This window comes from Mizuhopecten yessoensis, unplaced genomic scaffold (genome assembly GCF_002113885.1).
Source record: "Mizuhopecten yessoensis strain PY_sf001 unplaced genomic scaffold, ASM211388v2 scaffold716185, whole genome shotgun sequence".
Lineage (NCBI taxonomy): Eukaryota > Metazoa > Mollusca > Bivalvia > Pectinida > Pectinidae > Mizuhopecten > Mizuhopecten yessoensis.
In genome coordinates, this window is record NW_018479990.1 from 189,846 (window position 1) to 205,572 (window position 15,727).

Genomic DNA, 15,727 nt, shown 5'->3' on the forward strand with positions numbered 1-15,727 from the left:
CATCACTCCTAACCCAAAGCGGAGGGCCGCATTTGGCCCCCGGGATATCACTAATGTAAGTAATTACTCAGTATGTAGTATATAGGTCAGTCTGTGATCGCTGATGGGATGATGTTGCAACTTTAAACGAAATACGAAAGAGTTTTCGTTTTATCGTTTTATATCTCTTATTAAAGATAATTAAAGAATTGATTAAAAAAATGCTTAAGATATCATCAGATCATTGCTTATGTCAACATAGTTCCCTTTGTAACACCTTATACTATGCGACTCCTTTTCCCTATTGGGAAGATAATTAATTGATCTGTTACCGGATGCTTTGAGAACTTGGCCATACATGCCTTTATGCTAAGTTAAAATATTTATTGTTCTAAATAAGAAGACTTTAGGTTTTTAACTTATAAGAAACACTTTAGTGACGATATTATGCAACTAATTTGTACAAAGAAAATGTTATTCATCCTGTGTTTTTTAATCTACTTCCTGGGAATTTGAATTAATTAATTGAAATTATTATTTTATTTCAAGAAATCTGGTCAGGATAACAATTTACTTTGCACGGTTACATTTTTTATTTACATTCTGGTTTCATTTGAAATAATCCTTAATTTTACCGTGATATCTGATCGGACTTTATATCTTTGCAAAATTATTCAACAAAATTATCTTTAATGTATTTTAATGGGGGTTCATATTGTAACTGACCTATTCATTTTAATGACTGATAATGGACTATATGGTTTCCTTTTAATTTCGCATTATTATTGATGAAATATTTTTATGACGTCATTTCTAATAAACTCGATGCTTAATTTTTTCGTTTTTTTTATTACCGGTATGCAGGAATTTAGTGTTGCTAAGACACACGTTCATCAACCGCAGAAAAAGGCAATCAGAAAGTCCAAAATTCCCCTGAAAGTTCCTGACGTAACTGAGACGAAAAATCAAACATCAAGAAACAGGAAAAAGACACAGACAACCAAGAAACAGTCTAAAATTCCAAGTTTGGCGAAAAAGAATGAACAAAACTTAGCCCGATGTCCTCAGCAGACAGCTTCGTTAGAATCCTCACACGCCAGGGTGACGACCGCTACCACTACAACGAGGAAATGGACATCGCTAAAGGATTTTTTCGAAATGAACAACAAGGTAGGAAAACATGTCATTTTTTCACATTTTCTTCTCTACGAAATATGTAAACTTTTTCCTCAATTCGTGTTTTTTTTTAATTTGCGAGTTTTTTCGAAATTTGTGAAAGTGTCGCAATATTTTTTTTTGTTGATTGGTGATATTTTCTATTTTGATAAATTATTCATTGAAAAAATCAGGGATATGCAGTACACTACACATCCCTGATAAAATACATGAAATATTCCAACTTTCCGAATTTCTATCAATTTTTTCCGTGATTTTTTTTAAAATTATATTTTTTTCGAAACTTCTAATTATAATCTAGAAGCATGTTATGATAGTAGAGAAATCTATGATTATAATTGGAAATTTATGATATATTTTATTTATCTTATCGCCGACCACTTTGATGGTAGTATCGTTGTATTGAATGTGGATAGCCTCCCTGTAATGATTATTGCCCGCTAGGTGGCCGAATGCTTGTATTTTTATTCTGACCAATCAGAACGCTCGGCTTTGGGACAGTATTCAAACCTTGGAACAAGCTGATGGCTACTGCACGAGTTTGTTTACGTTTATAATATTGCAAGAAGCGTTGTATTTTCAAGTGAAAAGTTACAAAATATTATCAACACTTACGAGAAGAGGAAAGTTTTGTATCAGGCAATCAACTTTTATGACATGAGTGTCTAATTTGTGCTACGAAACTTATTTGAACTCGGCTCATTGGCAAGAACAACAACGTGTCCTGTTTTTCTAGGATCTAGAAAATCGTAAAAATGTTAAATGCACGGAAGCAGAAGACCTCTCAGCAGAATGTTGAAGTTAAAAAGGGAAAGTCTGTCGCTAAAGTGAGTCTGGTTTCGATTTGTTATAGGTCCGCGTCTCGATTCCTTTTATGTAAGAAAGCATGCTACACATGGGCTTAGCATCTGATGATAATAGTGATCTGGCGTATCGTGTTTTTTTTCGCATTTGCAACATTTATTATAGTTAGAATTTTGTTTTCTTGAGATGAATATATCGATCTTGTTTAAAATCACAGAATATATTGGAAGCATTCATTTGCTTTGTCAGTAAAATTCGAGTACTTTTGTGTTTGCAACGTTTTCTGCAAATTACTTGTCGACTCATCATTGTAGTTCGACGTTATCAGTATGGGTCTTTCAAAAAACATTGTTCCCTCAATGATAATTAAACAATAAATCTATTTTCAAATGTTTTCAGATCCATTATGATGCTGTTTCAAAGGCCCAGGTGGGTGGATTCAAAAGACATGTTGACAATGCCAACGACTCCAACCAAAAGAGGCGGGCAGCTTTCGGAGATATAACAAATGTAAGTATGACTATACAGATATAAGCTTATGTATGATATATTACAAGGAAGTTGGAACTGCAAAGTGCTTTTCAACCAATATTGTTAATTCTATTTCCGAGTCAATAAACTGTTATACAGTACTACAACTCGGATAGGTTCACAGAGGGAATTGGAGTTTGTTGACCAATTTATAGTGAAAACAAATATTTTAAAGTTAACGAATAAAGATATTTAAATGCCCCCTCAATGTCAAATCTATTCATGCTGATAAAGTGTTATTGACCAATTAAATATTATGTTGATGGCTTGCTGTACACAACTGTTTTGTTAAAGAAAAATATTATTTATTATCAAATCACATTTCTTTTAAGGCTTTAAATGAAAAATCACAACAGCTAAAAACTGATTTGAAGAAATCCAAACTTCCACTGAAAGCTGTTGTGGCACCCCTGAAAGCTGTAGTGGCAACGACAAGTAAACCACCCCAGCCAAAACCAGCAAAAGAGGTGAAGCAAAAGATACGTCCAGACAAGAAGAGACTGAAGCAGTCGAAGGAGGTGTTGGAACTTGATGAGAACGTTATCCAGTTGTCACAGGAAAGTCGATCCCTAACCAGCTCACAAGAGTCCACAAGCTCTTCACTATCTAGTTCACAGGAATCCACAAGCTCCTCAGTTTCACTATCCTCTAGTCTTTCATCATCAAAAACCAGGTATGAAATACAATTAAATTCTCTTCTTTGTGATTTGTTATCGAGTCCTATATAATGGCGGCCAGTTACAGTGGAGTTCCGATTCCAAATATGTTTATATGTATTGGCACTACTGAAACTAACAATCTGTCATCATTTCACATAATTGTTAATTTAACCAAAAATGTTCTTGTAAACCACTAGTTAAAGGCTTCTTTCATGAAAAAATAAAATAAAGGACTGGTATAGAGTACATTGAAATGTACTGAAATTATCTGTCTACTTTGTGTTGGATGCATGCAACTTGAAATCTTATTGAAAGCCCTGAATGAGTGAAAAACTGATAACAGCAAGATTAATTTCAAAACTGTTTGGGTCTTGATTATACTGTTCGAGGACCAGTCAATTATGATGGATAATGCTAAAGAAACTCTGATTGACTTCTCTGTCTGATGGAATAGGAAAATATTGGCTTTCTAGCATTTGGCGTAACAGTTCTTATAAATAAGTGTATTGTGAACTGGTTCACTACGTATACTTAACTCATTCACCCCCGAAGACACATTTGAACTCCTCCAATTCAAAGGTTGGAATAGTCCATTATGAAATTTCAGTGGTGAAGGAGTTAAATGACATTTTTTACTTCTTGTTTGTTGCAGCCTTGATGATATTGTAGAGGATTTGAATGCAACATACACCAAAGAGGAAGTCCTTGCTTCTCCACCAGATGTAAGTATAGGCAGAGGTGTCCAGTGACTCCAGCTGTCAGCTTGAACATACAGAACATATAATATGAAACAAATTAGCTTTTGTGATATAAACTCACAAAAATGAGGTCCACGAAAAATTGAAAATGTTAATTTTCTGCTGGTCGGACAGGACATATATATTGTCTGTGTTATTTAAACCTGAGTAGACAGCTGATGTAAGTTTTACTGTTGTTTTTTTTAAAAAAAAAGTGACATCCCATCAACAATTACGACTTATGAACACTGACTGCATTTTTTAACACTTGTCTTTGTCTTCACAAGGCAGTTCGGTCATTTGAAGAAAATATATATCGATCAACATTTTGTTCTGAAAACATATTAAGGTTCAATTGTAAACATTGGAGGGTCACATATAATTCTGATAACATGCATACACCGACCATGGATTGTTATAGATGCTATATTGTATAGGTGTTGTAACTGTTACAAAAATGAAACTGGTTCAGTTAGAATATAAACCAGAACCCTGTCTATGGATATTGGATCAACATAACATTCCTGGTGCTGTTCTGCTCAGATTTTCTAGGACCTGTGCTAATGATATTATATATGATGACATAACCTATCTTTTTGTTCATAGGGAGTAGATGATGTGGACAAAGAGAATATCAAAGACATTGCCCAGGTTGCTCTGTATGCCACGTTTATCTTTGAATACTACAAGGAAAGGGAGGTAAGTCATGGAAATAAATTGTATATAACTTTTATTTCAAAGTTAATATGATGCTTTGGGTTTCATAAAAAATATTTATTGGAAAAGATTGGTCTTTTGTAATAACACATAACAATTTAGTACTGTCAGTATTACCGTCCCCTATTACAAAAATCATGAGTGTACTACCTTTTGACATCATGTAGATAAAGTAGTAGATTCTTTTATAAATCATTATCATTCATTACGTGGTAAAAATATTCCTGCCCATTTATAGTAAACTTGGTAGATCAACGCAGTGCATTTTTTTGGCTTTAAACGTGTAAATAATCTTAACATTTTTCTCCCTTTTCAGTTGAAATTTATGGTGCCTACATACATGGAGAAGCAGACGTCCCTGACCAACAACATGCGGGCTATACTGGTAGACTGGCTGGTGGAAGTCCAGGAGAACTTCGAGCTGAACCACGAAACCCTGTACTTAGCCGTCAAGTTGGTGGACATGTACCTCACCACCAAGAATGTGTCCAAGGAACGCCTACAGCTGGTAGGGGCCGCAGCCCTCTTCATCTCCTGTAAATTTGATGTAAGTGTTCGTCATCCTTTGTTTAACCATTAAAGATAAAATATTAATTGGACTAGCTTAAGATATCAGTTTTGATTTTAATGGATTAGTTTTCTTTTCAGCAGCTGTGATATGATTATAATATAAAGAAAGTTTCTGATGAAGAAGAAATATATTTCCTAGATCTATTGTGAAATATTGTCCATTTTTTTGTGGTAATCATTACTTTGAAATTTAGCAGTTTCTTATATGTGTTGTTATAGTAATTGCATGGATGAACTAGTTAAGTTAGTACCATAGCAATTTTTTGTACAGTAAATTTTTTAAACATGTCTTCATATATACATTTTTGTGTGTGTAGGAGAGATGCCCTCCCATGGTAGCCGACTTCCTGTACATCTGTGACGACGCCTACACCAAGAATGACTTCCTAGCCATGGAGCGCTCCGTCCTGAAGACGATTGGTTTCGACATTGGCATGCCACTTTCCTACAGATTCCTCCGTAGATACGCTAAGGTAGGTCAACTTGTACCAGACCCAAGTTATTTTTTCATATAGTATTTTAAACCAATTTTACAGCACTTACAGTTTTAGTCCAGTTCTCTGGTGTTTGTTATTGATGTTTGTAACAATTTGACATTTGTTTGTGTTTGTCTTGTAAAGGATGTCATAGTTTTTGAAGTGCTCATCTGGATTGCAAAGCATAGCTATTGTTAGAGGTTGACTGTTTTGAAAATCAAAGTAGTGTTAATGTATAACTTATTTATACTTGGTGTATGTTTGTCTTGTTAGAGATATTTCACCGTTTCTAAAATGATAAATATGATTACTAAGTGATGTTTGTTGTTTATTGTCTGGGAAATTTGATACAAAGTGTATGCCTAATTCTTGTTCGGCTGTTCTCGGCAGTTGAGATTGTTGTTATCAGTTTTAAATACAGGATGTAGTTCTTCAGGTTATGAAAATCAGAAAAAGTTTGTAAGTGCACTGCAGGTGATATGACAGTTTCTACAAAGAATGTCCTTGGCTGGTGTGTTTATGTGAAAAAAGAAAATGGTATTCTGTATTAGAGTTGAACTTCAAATATTTAGTCCATTGTGTACTCAAATGGTAGCAAGTAAGTTAGTTTATTTTACCTGGAATTATCTATAGTACAACTCCATGGCAAGGGAACATCTACATGTTGATGTATGGTACCGGTAGCTAAAGAATCTGTAAATTTATTAAATATCATATTCTTAACTTTTTCTTAAATTTTACTTTTAAGTGTCACTTAAGATAATTATAAACATCTGTAAAATGTTATTCAAGCTGTCAGAGTGGTTCTGACTTAATTATATATGTTGTGATTCATGTACCTTTGTGAATTTTAGACTTCAATAAAGTTTGCTATTGTAATAATCACTGCTATAAATGTAATACATATTCAAGGTGTTGAATTAGGTTTTCACTCTGTTTTCTTCCACAGTGCGCTAGGGCATCAATGGAGACCTTGACCTTGGCCCGATACATCCTGGAGCTGTCCCTCATGGAGTATGACTTTCTGAAGTACCGCGAGTCGGAGATGGCCTCTGCCTGTCTCTGTCTGGCCTTCAGGATGAAGAAGTGTGGAGAATGGGTAAGGACAAGACTCACAGTTCAGAGAACATATAATACATGATAAAAAAACAATTCAGAGAATACATATATGTGATGAAAATAAACCAATTGTGTTTATGCTTAATCATTGTTTTCAAAAAAATCTGAAAGGTGCCACAAATCACTCTTTATTCTTATTTGACAAAGGAAATAAATTGGTTGACTTTGATATAAGATAATTTAAGATTGACAGGAAATATAATTCCATTGTAATGATTAAATTTTGTTGTAAAACGATGGATTAAGAACCATGTCTTGTTAAAAAGTTGTATTCGTGATAAACAGGAACATAAAAGTGGCTTTAATTCAAGTATTTTTGATGAATCTTATGAATAAGGGACTATCGGTGTGTTATTTTCTCTACTTTCACCTTCAATGCAGACAGTAGTTTATACTTTTGTTTTATGAACTTGATTACAGAACAGGACCCTAGAGTATTACACAGGCTACCAGGCGGAACAACTGCTACCTCTGATGCAGGAGCTGAACACCATGGTAGATTCTCCGTCAAGACAACTCACAACTATCAAGTCCAAATACTCTCACAGGTACTGCACCATATTTGATTATTGAAGAATGCATCAAAATTTATTAAAAAAATAACAAATTGGTTCCTTGCGTTCGGAGAGTATTTTATCATCATTGAAAATTTCTTGGATTAGAATCTATAAACCCTGCTTGTGCAAGTTTTTCCTTGAATTGCCTTTAGAAAGTTGTTATCCTTTCCCTAGCTCAACATGAATGAACCTGTAAGATTTGTAGAAGGACATATTAACTTTCTCAACCAAACATTGTTAAAATTGATCATTTCCAACTCCTTGCTCATTTTAATTCTGACCAGGTAATAAAGATATACTTTTTTTTCTCTTTCAGGGTATTTTATGAGGTTGCCAAGCTGCCCGCTCTGAAAAGCGATGAGCTGACGACAAGTTGAGAAGGTGTTGTGATACAGGACTTGTGATGTGTTTTGTGACTGTTAGAGAAGAGGAGTGCATGACGAAGAGAAAGAAAGCTGTGCAGAAGACATTTTACTTTTTGTGTACATAATATTGATGTTTAAATGTGTGTACGAAACTTGTTACTATTTATAATCATGATGTCTATGTATTGGATTAATTGACTTGAAACTAAATCAACATTAATATTATTTTTTTAACCTGAAAGAGGAAGAAGGTCATTATTAGATTACATGGAAGTGTGAGCGAAGTCTTGATTCTCAAGTATACAGAAAAGGAAGGAAGAAGATTCTGATACAGATTTTCCTTTCTTCTGCATTTTTTTGTTGAGAATCGCAAACAAGAAGTGTATCTTTCTACTATTCGGTCTTGGACTACATATAAACTTATAAAAGCTGTACTTAGCCGAGATTCACTGCAGTTAGATTTACTGTTTTAGTCAGATGGTCTTTTCTGTGTGGATATTGTAGGCAGAATCCATATTTTTCACCAGCTCAGCATGGCTACAGATTTATCAGAAGTGTGGTAAATCCTTGAATTATCGACTTGTAAATCTGGTCGTGTACGTCGCGTGAAATGTATTGTACATCGTAGTTTAGCTCAAGAGTTGTAGTTCATTAAATCACTTATCCTGCACTTGCTACAGGCACAGGGAAATGATTGCATGAAATGTCATTTTGTATTCCTTGGTGTAATTTATCGTCAAATAGTACAGATCATAGTGCCACTTATGAAACAATAAATTACAAACTAGTTTATCAGATTTGTTTTACTTTGTGCTTTGATTAGTTCCTGTAAAAATCCTGTATTTGTAAAGAGTGTTGTTTGGTGTTTTATACAAGCACGAGACATAAATCTTTATACAATACATTAAATGTGAAGTGAAATCATGAATAATCTTTAATACAAATTCAAATTTTAGATTGAAGATATTTCAGCTATATATTTTTACCCATTTAATGATCTTTTATACATATTTTTTCTATTCATATTCCTTATTAAAGAAGTAAATTAAATGTTGCAAGAATATTGGTGATATATCCTATCACGGTTCGGTAGACCAGTGATGACAAACCTCGCATTGTAAAAACCACAAAGTTTGGTCTGTCATGATTCCAGTCTTCAGTTCAATGCAACACGAACATGTAAAATTGACATTTATTAGGTATCAAACCATTTCTATATAGATTTATAAACCAATGACAAAAAGGATCAATTCTTTGTTTCACCTTTGATAGTCTGGCTACTCCGCCATATGGTTAACTTGACCAGGGTTCGAAAAACATTTTCATTTCTTGATGGAAAATGTGTCTAGCAATATTAAATGTATGCAGAGCCTTGTATGGTTTTTGTGCAAGCTATATACAGTAAAACCTCATTATACTGTCACCAATTGTCCACATTATTTTCAAGCAATTTTGGCGATAGAGGAGTTTTTTTTTGAAGAAACACATTCCTAAAATATCAACATTAGATGTACTTCATACTTAGCTATCTACTAATTTTATTGGTTTCTAAAAGCAGAAACACTTGTTAGCACTTATGTAATCAAAATACTTGTAGGATATAAAACTTCCAAGGTAAAAAGTGGTTGAAATAAATATCCCTAGTCTTAGATCATATCCTATTGTAAATAATGTAAATAGAGTAGTAAATCAAAGTCAGGCGTGAAGTTAGTATTGGAAACAGCAGAAAGTCATGGGTGTGTGCTTGTCTCCTCTGTGTTAAATTTGATTTGTTTCTGCACTTTGAAAGTGAAAAAGGTTGAGTGATGAGGCCAGATAATAAAATGTAACCGTTTGATTATGGTTTCTGTACCTACACTTGTATTTAGTGTTTAAATTCCAGATAAGTGCAATTCCAGTCTTAATTTAACCCTTTCACCACTGAAGACCATAATTGACTTATCAATATCAATGCATGGTAGGGTCTACTGAAATTACATAGGGGTGGAAGGGTTAAACACAAAACTCTTTATTTGGAAATACAGAATTCAAAAAAATAATATGCTTATAAATAATATGCTTATATTATTTTCCTAATATTTTGGGAGCCAAAATCAGAAACATAATTATTTGTGGCACTTTATGGCCTTTTTTAAAATTGGGGATGAAGTTGAGGTGAACAGAGTGCGAAAGCTGGATTGTGGTATTTTGAAATTATCATGTTTTAGGACAAGAATGGAGATATAACATAAACCAGAGTATGGAGTCTGACTGTGGCAGTCAAGTCAAGTGTTGGGGACAAGAATGGAAGGCTGGGTAAAAACATTAACCCTTTCACCCTCTGTGGACAAGAATGGACTCACCCAGATCAATGAATGATAGAGTCTACTAAAGTCACATAGGGGTGAAAGGGTTAAAAAAAAAACTGGTGTGTCGTGTCTGTGAATATGAGAACTGTTTGTGGTTGTCTGCCATGCATAAGGAGAAGTATGAAATAAGTGCCGTGTGGACATGAGAGATATTTGTTTCAATAGTCTTGCGTATGAGGACAAGTGTGGAGTATTTTACATTGACCAGGGGGTGAGCATGAGAAATAATTAACATTAACTCATTCACCCCTGAAGTTTTATAATGAACTATTCCAACCATTGAATTGGAAGAGTTTAAATATGTCTTCACGGGTGAATGAGTTAAAGTTTGTATAATTTCAACTATAAGGAGTCTGATTTAGTTGTAGTCCGCTGTGTATATTGCAACTGTTTGGTGATATGCCATCATGTAGTGGGAGTGTGATTTGTCGTAGTCGTTCATGTATTAGGTGTCTAATTTGTGAAAGTGCCATGTTTTAGGACACAATGGTAAGAGTCTCACTTAGCAGATAATTTAGCTGTTAAGTAGAAGTTTGGGTAAGACTTTTACCGGGTATGAGTGAATCAACTTCACTTTCTATTTGTGAAGAACTAATTTCAGCTTTTGTGGAGATAATGTGTCATACATCACTTCACCAGCTTTCTGTATATAATGAACCTATCCTGAGGTGGAAGAATTTCTCATTCTTGTCAGTGTATATCTATCCTCTTTCCGTGCCATTCTGTCTGTCTTCATCTTCCTCTTTCTGCCTCTTTCATTCCTTGTTGTCTCAGTCCCATTAAAACTTCTTATTCAAAGTCTCCGGTATTTCTTACATAGCTACACAAATTTTGCAAATGTTAGACTTTATTTCCAAAATATTGTTTCGGTGTTCAGGTCTGATGGTATAAAAATCTTATATTAACTCATAAAACTGTTTGGCAAGGAAAATGGTGTGGTTTCATAACAGCAAAACACACACTGGTCAAGGGAACAGTATTTTGGTTCCAAAATAATACTACCACAAGTAAGAACATACAATGTAAATAACAACAAATATTTTTAATTTTTAGAATCCCTCTTTTTCAGTAAATTTATGACGAACTTTTTATTATTTCTCAATCTAAAGTGTTTTCAATGGGATAGACCATAAAACATTTTAGATGCATTTCCGTACTCTTTTACTTGAAACATTGTTGTAAATGATCACAACATTTTCAACAGGTTTTATCTTGTAGAATATATACAATTATTTTACATTGATCTTTCTTGGCATTTAATTCATTGATATACTTTGTTTTTTACAATAAATGACTTTATGAAGAATATTTAAAAATAAAATGTTTTGAATAAAAAAATGGTTTAGAATTATTTTAATTGTAGATGCATACAGGCAAATTAATGCCAAGGTGTATTATAATATGCTTCAACATCTTTTTCAACAGCAATATCGTGCATCAGAGGCTCATTAACCTGGTTATGTATACAGTGATGAAAAGTTACATTTTAATACATCTCACCCCTGTGACCTAGAAAAGTCCAGGTCATTCCCCCAGCATGCTACAACCAAATAAGCATGACTCAAGGTCATTTGAAGCCTGTTGGTATATTTGACTACGATTCAATTAGGATCAAATCCATTCATGAAGACTAGTATTTTTTAAATCGTATCAAATGCATGAAAATCCATTTTGGAACATTTCGGCAGAACAATTTCAACTTCACAATCAAAAGCAGTATTGATAGTGTATCGGTGGAGAGCATTTTGCCTTCGTTTTCAGGCTCTCTTCCATCCAATTTATTTTTTATTTGGAGTGGAATGAAGAATTGAATTGCTTTCCACTAGTAACTATATTGAGATTTCATGTAAATCCAACAGTAAAAAAGACTTGAAAAATGATATGTTAATGAGTTTGTATTTAAGGATGCCATGGTCAGTCACTATTACAAGTTGTGGAAAATTGGAATGAAACTCATACCCGCACATGACAAGTTGTCGATGGAATATAGGGATTTGTACTTGTGTATGAGTCCAAAATGGTTTTACCACTCTACAGAGGTTCTTATATACCACTTTATCACAACCTAGTTCGAAGTTCTCAAAGTGGTTCACAAATTATTATCTGTGGTTATAGGGCCTTTTCCAACCAGCCACTATCTTTCTCAACTCCCTGGGGAGCACACAGCCGGTGCTGCCATTTCGGCGCTCGCAGCTAGCATTCAACAATTCTAGCACTGCCAAACCACATACTCATTTACAGCCGAGTAGACTGGAACAAGCGGAGTGAAGTATCTTGCTCAAAGATACAACACAGTGCCGTGCTGGAGTCGAACCCGCAACCCTTCCGTCACAAGCCCGGCATCCTACCACTAGACTACCATGTCTCCTTAAGTTTGTCTGCAAATTCCTGACTGAAATTTCAACCATATTTCATGAATATTCCCGGCATTAATCTCTATAGTGTAGAGCACGCTTAAAAGATGAGATAATATTTTCAAGGTCAAAGACACTCCAAAGACGTTATTCATAAGCCAGGTTTCTGTATCTCCTTTCCGAGTGCATACAGCTCATGTAACAAGGGTTGATTGCAGGCACCTACTTGTAACAGGATAGGATATGCCAATTGCAACAGACACTGACTAGACTTGGATTCAAACCAGGAACCTACAAACTCGGATGGAAGCTCAAACTGACTGGTCTTGGTCACCAGTTAACTCATTCAAGTTACGGTTAAAAGGAAAATAAGACAAAAATCTAGAGCAAATATACAAATCCACATTTTATTTGGAAATATCTTCGATAGAAAATGTCACATTCATTGAACTTTCCTTTTTTTCTCTCACATCATTATAAGTGTAAGCAGAGTAAACTGAAGCTGTTGGCATCTCTAACTAGTACAAAAGTAAATTAATATGAAGCATAAAAACTAGCGATGCAGGACATTTGATTAATAATTAATGTAAATGGTAGCATCCTGATCATAATTGATGACAAGTTCGCTATAATCTAATTGTCTGCTATACATTACCGAAGTGTCTTTACCATTTTGCTTTACCTTTTTAAAACAATTCTCAACCTTCATAGATATTCTAAAACAAATGTCAAAATTTATGCATTCAAAACATAAGGTATTTTCATAAGAATTATAATAATTTGATAATGTATTTAACATTCCGAGTACAGACAGGTAAATATAAGGATTCTGCAAACACTAGTACATCGTAACAAATTATTTTCTTTCTAATAATTATCAAACAAAAAATCAAATAAATCATCTTGAAATAAACCGCCTCTTTCCCACAGAAAACCAATCTGTCAATCAATTTAAATTTTCTGGATTTTGGGCCAAGTAGTTACCCAAATATTAATTCATATTCATTTCTATAGTGCATATACAATAATACAATGCTGCTTTTTCTTTAAACTGTAACAAAAACAACATACTATAACAAGCTAGACTTGTGAATACTTCAATTCTACATTGAGAACAATTTTATCTGATTCCAGGAGTATTCAGCATTTTTAACTCGATGACAAAAGTTGAATAAAAAATAAATAAAAATAAATTTCATACAACACATGGTCATCATTTTGAATCCCTGAAAATGCTGCTTTTCAGCAGATTTATCATTTTAAAAGAGGTTCCATTTGATATTCCATCTAAACATGTATTTCATTATTGCAAAGATCATACAGTTATGATTATTTCAGTATTATCAAAATAAAATAAAATATTTCTAGATATCATCACTGATGAGATCTTATTCACAGGATCAAATGAAATAGTCTGGATTAGTAGGAGCCCATAGTTAACCTAGCATTTATTTGAAAATTGTTCAGCTGATTGAATTTTAAAAGGAACATGTATTAATACATTTACTGTACATGTCAATTAGTTTACATTACATGTAAACCTGTACCTATGTTGAAATTGATTCATTTTGTATCCACACATAGAAATAGCATGGCCCTGGTATAATATTTCATTTCTAACAACATCGAAAGTGTGATTATAATGCTTGAAAATAATGAAAAATCAGTGGAAATCTATTCTTTATAATAATGAACATGTTTATTTTTTCTCAGTGTGTTTTTAAGCTAAGAAACACTGAATACCACCGGTGATCGTACAATAACAAATAACCTACATAATTCTGTACAAACTTTATGCAAAGGTGGAAAAATAGCATGTCTCTTTATATACCAGTATTGACATCTTAATATTTTTACAGAATACCAAAACTTTTTTCATAATCACGTACAAGTTTTTTTAAAACACATATCATGTATGACATGTTTTTCAAAATATGTAGACCATTGGGTCGTGTGACAACTGTCTGGTCACAGGATCATATGATGCAGACCTCCTTAGAGTTGTAAGGTCACCCTAGACTCACTTCCTAGTCCTAAGGTGAACACAGGACCATGTGATACAGAATGTCCTAAGGTCACCACAGGACCATGTGATACAGAACTTCCTTGTCCTAAGGTCAACATAGGACCATGTGATACAGAACTTCCTTGTCCTAAGGTCACCCCAGGACCATGTGATGGAGGACTTCATTGTCCTAAGGTCATCATGGCCACTGGACCATGTGACACAGAACTTCATTGTCCTAAGGTCACCATGGCCACTGGACCATGTGAAGGAGGACTTCATTGTCCTAAGGCCACCATGACCACTAGAGCATGTGATACAGGACTTACTAGTCCTAAGGTCATCACAGGACCATGTGATACAGAACTTCCTTGTCCTAAGGTCACCATGGCCACTGGACCATGTGAAGGAGGACTTCATTGTCCTAAGGTCACCATGACCACTAGAGCATGTGATACAGGACTTACTAGTCCTAAGGTCATCACAGGACCATGTGATACAGAACTTCCTTGTCCTAATGTCACCATGGCCACTGGACCATGTGAAGGAGGACTTCATTGTCCTAAGGTCACCATGGCCACTGGACCATGTGAAGGAGGACTTCATTGTCCTAAGGTCACCGTGACCACTAGAGCATGTGATACAGGACTTACTAGTCCTAAGGTCATCACTGGACCATGTGATGGAGGACTTCATTGTCCTAATGTCATCATGGCCACTGGACCATGTGATACAGAACTTCCTTGTCCTAAGGTCACCATGGCCACTGGACCATGTGATGGAGGACTTCATTGTCCTAAGGTCACCATGGCCACTGGACCATGTGATACAGGACTTACTAGTCCTAAGGTCATCACAGGACCATGTGATACAGAACTTCCTTGTCCTAAGGTCACCACAGGACCATGTGATACAGGACTTCCTTGTCCTAAGGTCACCACAGTACCATGTGATACAGGACTTCCTTGTCCTAAGGTCATCATGGCCACAGGACCATGTGATACAGAACTTCCTTGTCCTAAGGAGGATCACATGATACAGGACTAACCTTTAGAGTTACATTGTATAAGGTCTAATAATGTACATGATAAATAATTTTAATCTGCGTATCAAAGCAAATGCTTCATAAACTTACGACATCTACAAATTAAATAATATATCAAGTGCATTTCATATGCTATCATTTCCAAGAAATCTTTAAAAAAAATCGGCTCAAATTCAATGTGATTAAAACAAAAATCCTTCACTCTGACTCTTCTCCCATACACTATAATGTGAATTTGAAAAAGCTGCATGAGTTTCAGAGATGTACAATTTAATTTTCAGAGTG

The 15,727-nt window shown here is 34.6% G+C and overlaps 2 protein-coding genes across 2 annotated transcripts; both read left to right on the plus strand.

Annotated features, from left to right (window-relative positions):
- The first annotated feature begins 1,637 nt into the window (after positions 1-1,637).
- LOC110441995 (G2/mitotic-specific cyclin-B3-like) lies at positions 1,638-11,039 on the plus strand. Its single transcript, XM_021485366.1, has 10 exons — positions 1,638-1,982; positions 2,359-2,469; positions 2,823-3,163; positions 3,802-3,871; positions 4,493-4,585; positions 4,920-5,150; positions 5,491-5,646; positions 6,599-6,748; positions 7,189-7,316; positions 7,642-11,039. Exons 1-10 carry the CDS (start codon positions 1,911-1,913, stop codon positions 7,700-7,702), a joined length of 1,413 nt encoding a protein of 470 aa, XP_021341041.1. The 5' UTR covers positions 1,638-1,910; the 3' UTR covers positions 7,703-11,039.
- Positions 11,040-14,598: 3,559 nt separating this feature from the next.
- On the plus strand, positions 14,599-15,444 carry LOC110441998 (small proline-rich protein 3-like). The gene has a single exon (XM_021485373.1). It carries the CDS (start codon positions 14,599-14,601, stop codon positions 15,442-15,444), a length of 846 nt encoding a protein of 281 aa, XP_021341048.1.
- Positions 15,445-15,727: the final 283 nt, after the last annotated feature.

Excerpts from the sequence above, each read along its gene's own strand:
- LOC110441998 (XM_021485373.1), top strand. The coding sequence starts at position 14,599 with ATGGCCACTGGACCATGTGACACAGAACTTCATTGTCCTAAGGTCACC.
- LOC110441995 (XM_021485366.1), top strand. The coding sequence starts at position 1,911 with ATGTTAAATGCACGGAAGCAGAAGACCTCTCAGCAGAATGTTGAAGTT. Across the intron at positions 6,749-7,188 it reads TGAAGAAGTGTGGAGAATGG|AACAGGACCCTAGAGTATTA; the intron begins GTAAGGACAAGA and ends ACTTGATTACAG. Across the intron at positions 7,317-7,641 it reads AAGTCCAAATACTCTCACAG|GGTATTTTATGAGGTTGCCA; the intron begins GTACTGCACCAT and ends TTTCTCTTTCAG.